The 17,484-nt window shown below is 30.4% G+C and overlaps 1 protein-coding gene across 1 annotated transcript; it reads right to left on the bottom strand.

Annotated features, from left to right (window-relative positions):
- Positions 1-2,574: 2,574 nt before the first annotated feature.
- Positions 2,575-5,386, bottom strand: LOC111905121 (vesicle-associated protein 2-1). The gene is made up of 7 exons (XM_023900798.3): positions 4,962-5,386; positions 4,312-4,382; positions 4,082-4,163; positions 3,839-3,954; positions 3,617-3,733; positions 3,125-3,199; positions 2,575-2,973 (listed from the first exon to the last, which is right to left on the bottom strand). Exons 1-7 carry the CDS (start codon positions 5,020-5,022, stop codon positions 2,797-2,799), a joined length of 699 nt encoding a protein of 232 aa, XP_023756566.1. The 5' UTR covers positions 5,023-5,386; the 3' UTR covers positions 2,575-2,796.
- Between the last annotated feature and the right edge of the window lie 12,098 nt (positions 5,387-17,484).

Raw genomic sequence — 17,484 nt, 5'->3', positions numbered from 1 at the left:
CCGATGTTCATCCATAATTAAAAGTACAAACTACCCATCCAAATATAAAGAAACATGATAGTCCTATGCAAATACTAGTAAAAGGGGCATAATTGAAATGTTATATCAAAAGTGTTTAAAGTCAAAATGAATGGTAACATATCAGTTGTTGATATATAATTGTAACAATGGAAACAAGGTCGAGTTAAGAACTATAAATCGTCTACACATCTATAAATCATCTACAATTTACACTTTACGGACATACTGCTATGTCTTCCCCATGACGTCATTCCCATCTTCCATGAATATCTCTCACTCTTCCATGAATATGCATCGCCAATGCAAAACCAACATATTCTAGCTACTCACGTATTGTCTGTCTCAATATCATTTGTAATTACTCAACATACGCACAAACTGCTTCTTCCATTCCATTCCATATAAACGAGTAAACATGTCTAAAAATTACCCAAACAATACCTTTTCGGTTGGATACACATTGGTTAACCTCCTAACTTCACGGGGATGATAACAAATGTCATGATTGTTTGAGTTGACAATTATGAAGCTAATGATACGCGAAGTTTTAAGAGACCATTCGTTTATATATTGTTTAACCGATCCTCTTTTGAACACACATATTTATGTTGGAAAGATTAGTACTTTTATTAAGATTACTTGAGAAGAAAATGAGTCGTTTGATAGTTGTTGATTGAGTTAGTGCGGACTAAGTTGGAACTTCTTATTGAGTCTACATTTGGCTGAAACCATGTTGTTTGATTATATATCTGACTGAATTGTGAATGATGAAAAATGATCATATTACCCTTATGTTGGCTATTGTGTTGGAGTGTTGAAGTCTTATTTTAATCGCTCAAAAACGTTCGTTATGTTTTATAACATGTAAACACAAACATAAATACACATGCTCATCTCCTTACATTTTCAAGTACCGGAGTCCATCTTTTTCCCAAATAATAAAATCTTAGAACAATAAAAAGTCAGATGTGTTTTCTAGTTTCTATACCAGAAAATCGTGACCAAATTGTGGGTATAGACTATGGATTAATTATGGATGTTATTAACACATAGAAACTTACACTTGTATTACTGCTCATCACTGAAAAAGAGGACTAGACACAAGACAAGTAAAGATTATGCTATGTTTTTTTTATCTTTGTGCACATAACTAGAAAACTAACAGGCTCTACGAATTTATGCTCTAATTAAGTTGTAAGAGTACCTAAAAGTTTAGTTCAGTTGAAACCATGTGAATCCATTTATAAATACATGTTTCTTCCCATGCTGCTGCTTTTCCAGATTTAATCCTTCTAGTACAACCATTATTATCAAGATCACTTGTTGAATACCTTGTGCTACTGTTCCTATCAAACACAAAGTTTCTTGAATTCACACAATTTGGATTTGTGGATGTTGGATGTGTGTGTGTGTGAGAGAGAGAGAGAGATGTCCTTTCTTATTTTTTAATTACAAAAATAGATAAATAAGTATTGAAATTTTAAAAAAAATTAAATAAAAACGGGAGATAAATACGTCAAGGGTATTATAGTCATTTCAGTTATTTCGAGAGACCAAAACCGCAAGCAAACTTGTTCAAAATGACCATCAATCCAAAAATTCAGTGGTTTGAATATTTTTTTTTTGAAAAAAATGCATACCACATGAACCATTTTTGAAGTTTTGTCTATTTTAAATGAATGAGATGTTTTTATTTTAATTAAATATTACATAATATTTTAAGATTACTTGTTTTAAATAAAGAAATAAATAAATAGTGAGGTGAAAGTTATTTTGGGGTGTTAATGGTGTGTATTTCCTATGGTAAGTCATGGGGAAGTGTGATAGTATGGCGTTGACCCGACACAATTTTTAGAGTAGTGAGGTGATAGTTACGTCTCATAGCCTTATGTCATTTTATATATATCAACTAGATTTATTAAATCTTATTTTTTATCGGTTAACATCTAACTTTTCAGCTAGCATGCAATAATATAACTCTTCAATTATTCTGTCAAATATAGCCTTAGACTCTATTCGACGCGCATGAAGTAACTTATTTTTTTCGAGTTTATTAAAATTTAGTGTTTGGTGAGACCATAAAAATAATTTACCGAAACTTTCAAAGTAACTTATAAATTTGTTTTCCATAAGTTATTTAAGATACCTTATTGATATACTAACTTATACACTAAGGTGTTTTTGTTTTGGAAGTGGTTAAATGTCTTTTGTCTTTTTTCAAGTTTGCGGAAGAAGACGTGCACTTGCAAAACGTCTACCCGCCAGAAGGGAAAAGTGCTCAAAAAGTACTTTTGTAGAAAAACAAACGAGACCTAAATTTTCAGTTAGTACGTCAAACATAACATTCTACTTTTCCAGGTAAAAATGTATATATAAAAAAAACAAATTATGAGAATGTATATATTCTTTTTGTTTCAACGGAATGTTCTATTACTTTTTATTTTTGGCGTGGTGTGTAAGTGTGCATTACAGCTTTTCTTCTAACATAAATAAACATTTTCATAATAGTTATTGAAAATTCAAACTTTAGCATATAAAAGACATACAAAAAGATAAGCTCAATAAAGCCGGCGTTCATTTACGTGTTGACAAAAGTACCAACAAACAATGTTGCAATTTGCAATGGTCCATGTACAAAGATAACAGGAAAAATATAAAAAAAAGATAAAGGAATCAGCTTTTGGAAAAAGTTTTTGTTTTTTAAGAACAAACAAAATTAAAAAAATCATCATGATCCATCATTTTTGTAGATTTCAAAAGAAAGAGTGACCGGAATTATTCTGTTATGGAAGGGGATGGTGGTTGTGGTGGTGGCGGTGATGTAGGTGAAGCCATAGCCAGCTTTAAAATAAACCCAACCAGTATCCCAATGATTCCAGCAACTATCGCCAGTTTTAACGAGAATCCACTTGCTGCTGGAGCTGGTTTTTGGTTCTTTTTCTTTAGCATTTCCTATTACAAAACCAAATTAATATGATTAGTTTGTTATTCAAATACAATAATTTAAGGTTTGGAAATAAAACAGTAGCTTATTTGACAATTAATAAATTAGGGTTCAGTGAAATAACGAATTTAAAAGTTGAGGGTAAAGATGTAAATTTACCAGTTCTTGTTGCAGCTGGGTTGCTTCTCTCACAGCTGAATCCCTAGCAGCTCTTGCAGTCTGAATTGCTTGATTCTGCATTTAAAGAAAAGAAAGGAATGGAATCTGCATAAATGCAATCATACTTTCTCCCAAAATCTTTGGTTTTAGCGTTTAAAATGTTTTGGAAATAAATGGAATCGGAATCGGAATCGGAATATGACCTTTGATGCATTTGTTTGGCACAATTAAAATTAGATAACTTTATGTTTCTAATAGTTAGATAATTTTGTTGATTTTCTATTTAACTTATTTTAATAGAAGGGTATTTTGGTCTTTTATAAAAGAAAACAAAGATTCCATCTTCCCATCTGAATTGTGAAATCGATCAATCATGAAGGATTTTACATTAGATTTTGTCCATATGACAACCAAACACGTCATGGAATGGAATCACGCATTCCAATACTATTGGAATCAGCAAAGTGGAAAAGGAATTTCTATTGAACTCACAGAGTTTGGATCGGAATTCTGTTTGGGAGTATCACCGGAATTGTTATTCCCCTGAAGAGCGATATAGACGACCTTAAGCTTGCATTCCTCTAAGTGTTTACCAGGTTCCTTACTAAACTGAATTTGGAACAATTACAACATTTAACTGTGTCATTTATCATTTCAAAAATGGAGCTGCATTATAAAAAAATGAACATATTCTTGAATTAAATATATTCTTACAGTATTTGCAGGAAGCTCTTCAGTGTCAGTGATTGAGGGCACAGGGGTGCTTTGTAGAAGAAATTTATCTTTGCATAGCATATCTGGAGGGTACTCAAGTTGTGGTTGAAGGGTAACTAAATTTACATCAATAACTTGAAGTTAGAAGGCTTGTAATTTACTAAATCAAGATCTTAATTATTAATTTATAGCCTTAAAAGTTAAAATGGTGTAAATAGTAGCAGCATCATCAGTATTCAATACCTCTTATGACACTTGTATCCCTGGGCTGTATAACACCAGTATTTGGTCGTACAAAGTATTTCTTGGGTGAAGTAGTTTTGACCTAGAAAAAAACAAAGAAAAGGAAGAAAAATTATATTGGTGAATGCATCATGAGCTATGTTTGAAATTACATCCGAACGCTGTGTGAACATGAAACAGATAAACAGAGCAACCAGAATAACTTCAAGTAATTCAGGGCAAAAGCATACCTTAAAGGCAACATATTTGTCTGTGGCATTAGAGACTTTCAAATCGCAATGGCTTGCTTTCTCCAGCTCAACTGTTAAATTAATGCTTAAGCAATCAGAATCAATATCAAATAGATATAAAGTAATCGGTGCATAAGAAGCATGGATATATGTACGATCGTTAGCTTTTCCCCTAAAATGTAATCTTATGCTGTTATGCGCATCATGAACATGTAATAACCAGATTAGATCTCAACAAAATTCAACAGAAATTGGTGTTTTTCTACTCATTCTCTCCTACATTGCACAGATTTCCTCAAAAAAAAAAAAAAAAACATCATTAGTTGAATTTTTCCGCATCTACAACTCTGCAAAGCGACAGGTTGAACACATTAAGACTAGCACGTTCTTCGCATTCAATATCACTGACGCTAATAAAAAATTCTGGATACTCAAATAATAAGCAAACATATCATGGCTGATCTATTCGGACCTAAACGAAAACAATTTATCGAACTCAATCTGAATCAAAATTTGGATTTCTAAACCGCTTCACCAACAATTGAACATACAATATATCAGGGATAAAACATTAAATTAATAAACAACGCAACGAGGAAGAAAATATCAACAGAATCAAATGCACTAACATCTATGCAAATTATTCTTACATTGAAACCTGAGCTCTTCAGGATCGACAGTGATTAATTTGTTACCGCTAGCGCTAGTCATTGGTGCTAAGATCAACGCGTAAAGGTGAAAAATGATGTAATCTCTCTTCCGTTAAATTAACACGGCGGCGGCCAAAATGCAACAACACGACCTGTCATGAATTGACGATCGGAAAACAAACGGTGTTCTGGATCCGAAAAAGAAATGAAGTGAAATGTTTTTACTCTCTTCCGATTATCAGGTACAATAGGAAGAGGAAATGAGAATTGAGGATCAGATTATTGATTGAATTTGGTACGAACAGGTGTCGTGGTGGTTGATGGTGTTGGTGGATAAAGCACTGCGCAACCTTCGGAAACGGAATCTCTCCTCCGGTCACGGTGTGTGTAAGTTAGAGCGCGCATCTATCTGACAAGAGTATGTACTTCAGGGGGTCGGAAGGTACGAATCACCAAACATATGGTCATAAATTACAAGAACAGTCCCTATATTATGTACTTAGTATTTATATACCCCTTTACTTTGAATTTTATGCAATCTTAGCCATTTTAATCTATTTTCTTTATTAGATACCCATGTTACATGAATAATTTCTACCAAAGAGCTCCAATCTTTGTGTCTCACTTGAAACAATATTTTTTTAAAAAGAAAAGGTGCTAATATTTACACTTACTAAATTATGCAAAAAAAAAATGTAATGGTTACTTTTATCCATTGAGGCTTTTTAATATTTCAAACTTGTGTTGGCTATTACATAGGAGCATGTGTTGATTAGTTAATGTTAGAAAGGGACAATCACAATCTTTATCAAATTGTCGTATATGAACCATGTGATCGGCATCAACTTTTTTCTATTCATCAATGATTTGATAATTGGCATTTTAATCTAAGAGTTGCAATATTTATGAACGTTCAATTCTTTGGTCATAGAAACCTTAAAAGAGTTGATGAATACATTACCGGTTGTCCTTTTACATTTTCTATTGGAATATGTTCCATGTGTATGACACATTTGTAATTTTACATGTACATTGTCATGATTAAACAAACTTCTTGTCCCTTGGATAATCAGGTATGAACGTTCAATTCTTTGGAATATGTTTCAAATTTTATATTTGTACTTAGTCTAATATGTGTAAAATTTAATAGGTATGGATTAATTATATATAAAAAAAACAGGTGGGGGGGGGGGGGGGGTGGGGGGGAGGGAGGGGGGACAACCCCTTCTAACCGTAAAGAAGCTAAGATTGATGGTACTAGCATAATAGTTATCTCATATTTTAATCCACTTACTTCTACAATTATTAGGTCACACAACTTAGTCTTGTTTTATGTGGTATTCTCATGTTACAACTTTGGTGCTAATTTGATCGATCCATAATGGACCGGTTAAACATTTCATTAGGGAGTTTGGTGTTGACTTGATATTTTTTAACAATTGAACCAAATATTTTTGGGAAATAATTATATGAACTAATATGACTTGGTCAACACAATGCACATGCCAATGGGTTTGTTTCATTTATATCTCTTGACTTTGTTGCTTTTGTACAAGCATACCTAACTTATTTATTTTTTTGGAACAACCTAAATATATTAAAAATCATGAGCTACGGAGAAGATAGAAACCAACTCATTTATTACGTATAGTCTTTTATTTTTCTTGATCTCAACGTATCATCTATTATATAAAAAAAACTATTGGAGCAATAATTTTTCACACACTACATGTTTGGTAAATATTTGTGGGTAATGTTGATCCTATCCTCAAAGAAGGTGTTGTTAAAATCAAAAGTTTTTTTTTTTCTTTCTCAAACCACTCCTTCAATTCCTTACCAACGCTAACCAAAGTTATAAGTAATTAACACGTGTAGCCGTGTAGAGTTGAGTAGAATGATAGAATCCATTACATTGTAAGGTTAAACACAAAGTTTTAGGACTAAACTTGACAGTAGGTTCATAGCTTAGGGACCAAAACTTCGAAAAAACTACTTTCAGAATCATAAAGCTAGAAAGTGGAGGTTGGGCCGGGATGATATGGCATTGACACCACGCGTCCAAGCGTCGCTTTAAAGGCACGATGCCACGATGAATGGTTTCTTTAAAGATAAAGAAGAGAATTATCATTCACATAATTTGAATATTATAGTAAGACAACATTGAATATAAACACATTTTATAAAGTTAAACATATTTTCGTTAGGGGCTGCAAAATTTTATTCAAATGGGGACAAATTCTTCGATTAAGCACATTTTATATAACTAATAGATTCATACAAAAAACAAAGTAGGGAAAATAGTTATTTATTTTATGAAATGTGAAGCTAAGTTAAAAAAAAGAAATGAGATTGTGAAGAAGTTTATTTCATTACCTACGGTAAAAATAATCATTTTTTTAATATATAGTACTCGCTATTTATACTAACAAAAGAAAATGAAAAGCAATCTATGTTATAAATGTTCTTTAAAATGGTACATAAGTATGTCTATAAAACTCATAATAATGTTGTTACTAATACTCACTAATTATGGAGAGATGAAAGAATATAGAGATTTCAATGGTCATTCACCAAATAATATTATTAACTCTCCATTCAATAGCGATTATATATTGTCTTGTTAAAATCTGAATAGGTAAAACCTTAGGGAAAAATCATTATTAAGGGAAATTAGTACATGATTAATAATATTACGTTGTAAATAATTGTCTCATTAAAAACCTTGTTAAGAAAACATAGTGGGAAAACTTAGATAAGAAAAAGAATACATGTTTCTAACTCTCCATAGTGGACACATCACTTGATTTTCTTGAGGTGCCGCATACCAATGTATCGTACCATTTTTAAATTTGAATGTATGAAGTGCTTTAGTGAATAAATCGGCTAAGTTGTTACTTTATTGGATTTTTCGGATGTTGATGTCACACTCCTTTTGAAGATTGTGAATGAAAAAGAGATTAGGTGATATATGTTTAGTTCTATCTCATTTAATAAACTTTTTCTTAAATTGGATTATACAAGCCGCATTATGTTCATTTAGTATGATTGGAATATATCTATTAGTAGTTAGACCACAATTCTCGTGAATGTGGCGAGTTAAATTTCTTAACCAAAAACATTCACGGATTGCCTCATGAATTGTTATAATTTTTGCATGGTTAAAACAAACATCAACTAAAGTTTGTTTAACAGAAAGCCAATAAATTGGTGTATCTCCACAACTGAACGAATAACATGTTTGGGACCGAGTTTTGTGTGGATTAGATAAATATCCAACATCTGCATAACCAATTAACTCCATATTTGATGAATTTAAGTAGTATAAGCACACATCTATTGTACCACAGAGATATTGAAGAATGTGTTTGACTACATTCCAACCATATTTTGCTAATAAGTTTACGGAAAATATATATAAGGTCTTGTATTATTAGCAAGATACATTAGTGAACCAATAGAACTAAGATATGGTACTTCGAGACCAATAATTTTTCATGTATTTTCATAAGGCTAAAATAGGTCCTATTTTGCATCTAGATGCCTTACCACCATCGGTTACTTAGTGGGTGTGAGTTATCCATATAAAACCTTTTAAGCGCCTTCTATAGATAATTGGATTGATGCATAAAAATTCCATTTTTTGTGTGCTCAATTTGAAGACCCAAACAAAATTTCATTTTACCAAGATCTTTCATTTTGATATTTCTTTCAAGCAAGAAGTAGCCTTTTCCAACTCTCCAGGAGTTCCAGTAATATTCAAAATTTTCTACGAGGCTTTATGCAATGATGCAGCAGGAACTTCTCGACAAAATTAATGAAAATATATATGGAGAGATCGTGAAGATGCCAACCAATGTTTGTTGCATGACTACTTTGAAGAGCATGTGGTTTTTCAAGGGTACTATTTTCGAATACGGTTCCAAATGCTCAAACTTTTTTATCAATATATAGTCAAAGATTTAACGGGGGAGTATCGATTTTTCCGACAAGGTTCCTATATAAGTGGTACATGAGGTTTCACTCCACTATAAAAAATACACATGCGCACTTCATTAAATAACATACAACATCCCTGTTGATGCATTAGATAAAGGTTTTAGGATGTCTGTGAGGACGACACAAGATAGTCTACACAAAATTTTCAAATTTGTGATTAGGATTTACGGCTCATGATATTGATGTAAGCGTACATGCAATGATATCTAACAAACTACATTGGTATAATCAAGCCAACAAGAAATTGTCTAACTGAAGATTGAAAATTAGAGTTGTTTATTGATCTTTGTGCGTAAGAAATTGAAGTATTAGAAGTAGTTTAAGATGAATTGGGCAAACGAAAAATGAAAAGGATATTGGGTATTGAAAAACAAAGTTGTTTGTTGATCCCTCTGCCTAGCTCTCCTTTAACTTTCAATTGTTTGAAAATTTAAATATTGAAAATTTTAAATATAGGGTATTTTTCATTATTTCACAAACAGTAAACAAAATTTGTTAACAAATAGTAATAAGGAGCGATAGTGTTACAAAATCCAAAGTTAAAGACCATTCATGCAAAAAACGTTTCATAAGGACTGTCTGAGGGGGAAAAAAATTAAACCACAAGGACCAACTGTGAAATTTTGTCTTATTTTTTTCACTATCCATTCATCCTTTTAGGTATTTAACTTTTTTTTTTTCTTCTCGAAAACTACATCTAAAAAAAGCATCCACAAAATTTATTCAAAGATCTCGTCTTACCCAATGGAACCAATCTTATTATCTAGAAAAAGTTGGATTGTTATAAAATTATTTGTAAGATTCTTAAACATCAATAAAGACTATGTAAGATTCTAGAGCACACTAAAAACACCCTAGAATATTAAAGATCTAGTATGTCTAAGAGTCATTATAGAATGATATTGCCAATAAAATATATGATCATATAGGGTCACACCATATAACAAATTACCGTCAATTGATTATTTATTAGTATGATTTGATTATTAATAAATATATCAACACTTGTATTTAATTGTAAAATTATTATTTCAAGGAAATAATAATTTACTAATTGAGAATTTATTATTTGTGGAAATAATATTTATTGGAGAAATAACAACTTATGAAATATATCATAAAGTATAATTATTTATAGGATATATTTATATATGTATAAACTAGTTAGAGTTTATTTATATAAAAGTTAGTTTTATATAAAATAGATATTTATATAACACTAGTTACATGTTATATATATATATATATATATATATATATATATATATATATATATATATATATATATATATATATATATATGCATGACTAGTCATGAGAATATAATAATGAACACGCCATACCCTCTTTAAACATAATGATGGCCGAAAAGACAAGAGCATAGATAGGAGATGACTTTTTGATTATTATATTCAAGCATGCTTAAGACCCATGCTTTGACAAGATGGACGGTATGGACCTTTGGTTCTTTGCTAAAGTATATATAGGTATGTATATGGAGAGTTTCAAGTGCTCTTTTCTCCTTTTTTTTCTCCTTTTTTTCTTCTTGTTTTGGAGCACCAAAAACCATGAGCACGGTGCTCCTATAGGGCTGCCAAAGTTTCAAGATTTAGGCCTTCCTTTCTACTCCATTTTCTTGCAAATTGGTGCTAGATTTATGTCCCTTTGTTGCTTCACCTTTGAACATATATTTGATATATATTTCAAAGGCTTATGAACAACCAATTACACGTGAATACTAGCATGTTTTGATGGTTCTACTCTTGCTTGGTGGATACTTGTAGAGAACTCTTGCTTTAGAGTTTCATGCCATACTTCATCAACTTCCAACCTCCTATGAGGATCAAAGTCTTCAAAGGTTGTTATGTTTTCTCTTTTATGGTTGTTTTAATCTTCCTAACTCTTGCAAAACGATCATTGGTGGGTAAAATAGTTTTAGTTTTATTCAAGATTTTTAAAGCTTCCGTTGTCAATTTTACCGGTTGTGAAACCGGATTTTTGAATAAAATACCAACAATTGGTATCAGAGACATTTTTGCAAGATTAGTCAGATTATTTCTTTAGTTGATGAAATCTTGGGTTTTTGAAAACATGGATGGTTTTCTCTTTGCAAGAAAAATCCATACATATTTTCTTTAACAACTTTAAAATGTTTATAATTGTTATTTTTTGAGCAAAAGTGTACACGCATATTTTTTGGTCATAAAAGTTATCTTAGAAAAACAAAGAGTTGTTTTATATATTTTTGAGTATATAAATATGTATGATGTGCATAAACTAGCCATGGACCTTTGTGTTGTTGCATGTGTTGATTTATTTAAAATGGTTGTAACTATTTATTTATTTATATGGTATGTAATAATTAAATAGGTAGTTTTCTTTTGTTAATTTTTGTAAGTAATAGGTTAGTTTTAGAAATAGTTTATTTTTGTAAAAATGTAACAAGAATGAAGATGGTGACCATTTTGAAGATCAAAAGTTTATAAAGTTAATTTTATTAAAGTTTCTCAAACTTTATAAAATTATTTTTATAAACTTGCTACAAGGTGTTGAAGCAAGTGGGAGCACATGAAGACTTTACAAGATAAAGGTCCCTTATGTCCCTTTAGGAATGGACTTATAATTTTGTGATGGCTCACAAAATTATTACTAATTAATGGCTTGATTTATGCACATATATTATAATTGTTATGCATGCTTGTGATGTTTTATGTTTATGTTATTATTATTATTATTTTATGGTTGATAAATTAGTTTTTCAAATGTAAAATAATATTTGAACATAAATAAACATCACAAAGAGTTTGGTTTTAATAAAATTTACCTTTTAACATAAGATGCTAAAACAAGTTTTATCAATAAAACTAGTAACCGTACAATTTCGGATTAAAATTGTATAAGTTTAAAATAGAGATTTGTAAACTTATCAAACTCCAAACCTTATTTTATAAAAGGAAGTTTTATTAAAAGGTTTCCAAATGTTCTAAAGTGCTCAAACGATATAACTTAATACTAGCTATTAATTAAAACTTTGATCGCGTCAACTATATAAAACCGGGTTTTATATATAGAACCTTGTTAAAGAATGTGATTTTACATGAAATAAGATTTTTTTTTTTAAAAAAAATATACCATGGTTTATTGAATGCATGCAATAACCATGATATAACATGTTTTGTAAACTAGAATTATAAAAACGTCAAAGACCCCTTACAAACCTCAAATCTATGTAATCTTTTTTTAAAGAACACTCGCACGTCTCTTATATGCACTAGTGGGATAAATGATACCTAACCACTTAGTGTTATCTTTTGATGGTCGAGGTGTCTTCGCGATTTCTGTAACCAAGTTATAGGCCGATTACATATGTTTTTCAAATTGGATGATTTGATCAGAAATCTCTTGTGATAAATGATATCTAAGCCAGAGAGTTCTGAGGTGTCTTCGCGATTTCTATAACCAAGTTATAGGCCGATTACATATGTTTTTCAAATTGGATGATTTGATCGGAAATCTCTTGTGATAAAGGATACCTAAGCAAGAGAGTTCTAAGGAATAAATGAGATCAAACATGTCTAATTAAATTTGTTATTAGCGATCCGATAAATCTAGGAATTATATGATAAGATATAATTGATAATCGATATCTACCGGGTTGAAATCAGATGGATGGGATAAATGATACCTAACCATTTATCTGTTTTGCAACTTGAATCCTAGACTTTGATAATTGATGTTTTTAGAAACTAAAAGGGTATTAATTATTAAAGATTAAATACTGAAAACTAAATGAATTTTGTTAAAAATTTTGTAGATATATAATCCACTCTCATAACCATGAAATGTCATTTCTCTTTAAATGACTTAGTGAAACAATAATATTTAATAGATACAACTTCAATGAATAGGTTCATGTCTTAAAAGACAATCTCGTGAGAGATATGAAATTGTATACACTTAAAGGTCCTAATCCTAAACAAAATACTTTGAGTAATAGACCTAAATATGTTACCTAGTAAAGGCATCAATGTGATGATCAAGATGTTTCTAACATCAAGCTAGGAATAGTTATTCATGACTTCTAGGTAGTCTTGGATAATTAAAGCATATATATGATGATATAACAGGTCAAGCAATATTCCAATAAATACAGTGATATTTTATTAAAGCTAGTTTAAACAATGGAATAATGCAAGGCTAAAAGGGTCATCTTGTGTGATCTAAAAGGCCCATGTTTTATGAACTAAACACCTTTAATCCCAAGAAATTCAATAAGGCCCACATAGATGGATCTTGTTTCTTTTGTGAAGAAACTGGACACCGGTAAAGGAACTGCTCCTCTTATCTAGAAAGAAAGTCTGGAAGAGACTAGTACTTCATGTATCTGCTGGATAGAACTTATACCTTTTACATAACACTCAAGTACTTGATACTTAAATGTTAATCTAATATTTGTAACTTCATTGAAAATATTTACAAAAGAGTAACTAACTGAGCATAAGCAAGTTGGAATTACACTCTCGAAGTTTAGTTTATAATTTATGATTAGAACATAAATTGCTTGTAATATAAAACAATGTTTGTTTTGGAACAATGTATGTTTTAAATTTAGCATGTCTAAATATTTATGTCTCGATTATTTATTTAAATGATTGATTATTTACTAGATCGTTTTTCATGATGATAATACTCATATTATGAAATTATTGACTTCTATTTCTAAGACTAGTTCTCTTAATAGAATTACAAAGTGAATATCAACATTTTATAAATAAAATTAAGTTCTATATGCATGCACTTTTGACTTAAACTTGTTCTAAATCAAACTTATCCATGGCATTGTTATCTTTATTGTATAAATGAAATCTACATATTCCAACTTCAAGTAAGGGATCTTTGAAGGCAAATAATGTAGAGTATTTGACATATGTGAATCTTATATATATATATATATATATATATATATATATATAAAAGATTCCTAATAATATTTTCACTAAAGTGTAGAGAAAATAATTATTAAGGAACTATACACTTTGGTGTATGATTTCCTTTCTAATGAATGCCTATGATTAAGCGCGAGATACAACCCACTAGTACCATCTAAAGCCTTCATGATGATAAAGGGTAAATTAAACTTTACTGGATATAGTTTATTTTCTAGTCCGTAGACATTTCCTCCTTTTAACTTTTTTTGGGATTATACTTCAATCACTATTAATTGTATCTAGAATACAAACCCCAACTAATTACATAAATGAAGAATATTCTAAAAGGGCATTTAAATTATTATATACAAACCCACCATGAATAAGTTCCTTTGTTCCTCTTAAAGTTGAGTTAGAAGAAAGCAAGCTTCTAATGACAAAGCAAGTGGGAGACACATGGAAGTTGAAGTAGTTCAAGAACCATAGCCTGATGTAACAATTGTTGGCACTAGAAATTGTTAAACATGAATAATAGCTATTCATAAACACAAATTGTTCACAATAATGGTAGAAATCATCTATGACTTGAGAATTGTGGAATCTCTCATTGATAAGTTCTTGATGGCTTCTAGTTAAACCATCAACTACCAAAATATTATATCGGATCTTGAATCTGACAAATGACTTAGAGTCATGAACATTGAGATGTAATCCATGTTTAATAATCAAGTATGGGCTTGATTAATCTTCCTTTCTATAGCAAGGCTAGAAGGAGTAAGAGATTCTTCTAGAAAGAATATATACATGGATGTATATACACATTCAGTAATACTTGTTATATAAGGATTTTCTCATACTCATGTCATTGACTATGGTCCTTATCATACTCATGACATTGACTATGATCAGACCTTTTCACAAGTAGCTATGATTAGATCTACAACGATATTATTTACTATAACTTCATATTCTTAATATGAGATATATCAAATAGATTTCAAGAAAAACCGCTTTTCTTAATAGACATCTACTACAAGATATCTATATAGCTTAGCCTGGAGCTTTTCTTAATCCATGTTATCCTAACCAAATGTGTAAGGCTTAAGATCCACCAGTGGATATAAAGCAAACATCTCAAGGTTGGAATAATCATTTTAATATAAAGACACAAGGTATGCTTTTATATCAAAATGAAAAAGAACATGTGTGTTTACTAAGAACTAGTGGGAGGATAGTGATATTCCTAATCTTGTATGAAAGAGATATACTTAATCATTTGAAATAATATTCCGACTATGCAAGGTGGTTTTCACCTTGACTCGGAAAGTATTTCTAAAATGCAAGACTTAGGAGTGACAATATACATTCTTGGAATGTAAAATCTATAAGAGATAGATAAATATGAATGTTAAAGGTTTTAAAATTCTTTTGCATGAAATAACAATATATTGAAAGAGGTCTAGATACAAGAATCATTTGGAAGACTCTTGACATTGTCACATGACTCCATTTTTGAGTTTGTCTCAAATGGATCTAGCACATAGGTTTGAGCTAGATAAAATGATTTATATTATATTTGCTTGACAAATGAATCCATCATTTATGTCATATCATGAGATACAAAATTGAATACATGGTTAAGTCACTAGATGACTGTGAGAACATTCTAAGAGTACTTAAGAAGAGATAAGAGAATGTATATGAGATTATTTTAGAATAAAATCTAAATGTAAAGAGCTACATAGGATTTTGATTTCTAAATAAATATAGATAATTATGAATTAAAATTGGATTATGACTTCATTTTGGAATGAAGAGTAAGTTTAGTTGGAATGAGGTCCAAGCAAAACATAATGACATAATCTACTACAAAATAAGAATACACAACTTTTAAAGTTGAAGTCAAATATGATTGAATGAATGAGTTCATTGAAAAACTATGTTGATTTCTACCTTTCAAGGATCATATAGAAATATTTTTGATTTCGAGAATTGACTTAATCAAGTTAAGAGACTCTATGTCACGAAATAACACCAATCATATTCTCCAAGATATTTAACTATACTTAGAGTAAAAGTCGAATATGGAGATATAGTATTCGCGAAATTCACACAAATTAAATTTAGTTGAACCCATTAATAAAGTATTTCCTTTTAAAGCTAAGTATGAGTGGTCACACTTAAGCCATACGAATTTTATTATTCTAAAAATGGGATTTTGATTTGGATATTGGAACATTGGAACAACAACAATTACATAATGTTTTGATATACTGGGATATGATCATTACATTAATAATTATTGTGTTCTATATTAACATGTTTAATCCATGAAGAATCTTATTATTCTAAAGGTACATAGTCGGTCATGATTGTGGGAGAAATTATGAAGTAAGTCTAATATGAAAATGATTGATTAACTCTCACCGGATGAAAGTAGGCAAGAAGTTGTAACCAAGTTTCATAGGTACTTGTCAGATAACTAGTATCGAACAGACCCGCATCAAGATCATCTCATAGATCGCAATTATGAGTGATACTTGATTAAAAGGTACTATCTTTGTGTCCTTAGCACATGAGATGCATAGTGGGACTTAAGTATAGGGAGTACTATGTTTTGATATGGCCAGATGTTGTTCCTTGACCGGGCAGTTAAAAAAGTCATATCCAGGTATGGTGTGAACTATGCAAGAGGCTTATGTAGTCAAGATGAGATTTGTTCCTCCTATTCGTTGAGAGTTAAACATCTAACGTGTGTTACCCAAAGTTGAATTACAAATGAGATTGATTGCGATCCAAGGCTCATGTTTCAACAGGATGTCTGTAACAAAGGGATAATTGATAAACTTACCTTAATAAATCAATTGAAGCTTAGAGCTTTTGGGAATTGGATGTTGATGAATGTCATTCTTCGTCATATGTTATTGGGGGCAGTGAAATGTTGCTAGACGTTCACCATTGTCTATATCAATCTATGATGAGTATTGTGCAAGTGGGAGATTGAAAGATCTAGTATACCCAACAATCATTATAGAATCATATTGCTAATAATATATGATCCTATAGGGTCACACCATATAGCAAGTTACCATCAATTGATTATTTATTAGTATAATTTGATTATTAATAAATATATCGACACTTGTATTTAACTGGAAAATTATTATTTCATGGAAATAATAATTTAATAATTAGGAATTTATTATTTGTGGAAATAATATTTATTAGAGAAATAACAACTTATGAAATATATTATAAACTATGATTATTTATAAGATATATTTATATCTTTATAAACTAGTTAGAGTTTATTTGTATAATAGTTAGTTTTATATAAAAGAAATATTTATATAACACTAGTTACATGTTATATATATACATGACTAGTCATGGGAATATAATAATGAACACACCATACCCCCTTTAAACACAATGATGGCCAAAAAGAAAAGAGCATGGCTAGGAGATGGCTTTTTGATTATTATATTCAAGCATGCTTAAGACCCATGCTTTGACAAGATGGAAGGTATGGACCTTTGGTTCTTTGCTAAAGTATATATAGGCATGTATATGGAGAGTTTCAAGTGCTCTTTTATCCC

This window comes from Lactuca sativa, chromosome 6 (genome assembly GCF_002870075.4).
Source record: "Lactuca sativa cultivar Salinas chromosome 6, Lsat_Salinas_v11, whole genome shotgun sequence".
NCBI classification, from domain to species: domain Eukaryota; kingdom Viridiplantae; phylum Streptophyta; class Magnoliopsida; order Asterales; family Asteraceae; genus Lactuca; species Lactuca sativa.
This window is presented reverse-complemented; position numbering and strand designations above follow the sequence as displayed.

Bases quoted from the DNA above. Each gene is read 5' to 3' on its own strand.
- LOC111905121 (XM_023900798.3), bottom strand. From the start codon at position 5,022: ATGACTAGCGCTAGCGGTAACAAATTAATCACTGTCGATCCTGAAGAG. The intron at 4,164-4,311 runs GTATGCTTTTGC...GTTTTTTTCTAG, and splicing joins ACAAATATGTTGCCTTTAAG to GTCAAAACTACTTCACCCAA. The intron at 3,200-3,616 runs GTGAGTTCAATA...CTTTAAATGCAG, and splicing joins AGAATTCCGATCCAAACTCT to AATCAAGCAATTCAGACTGC.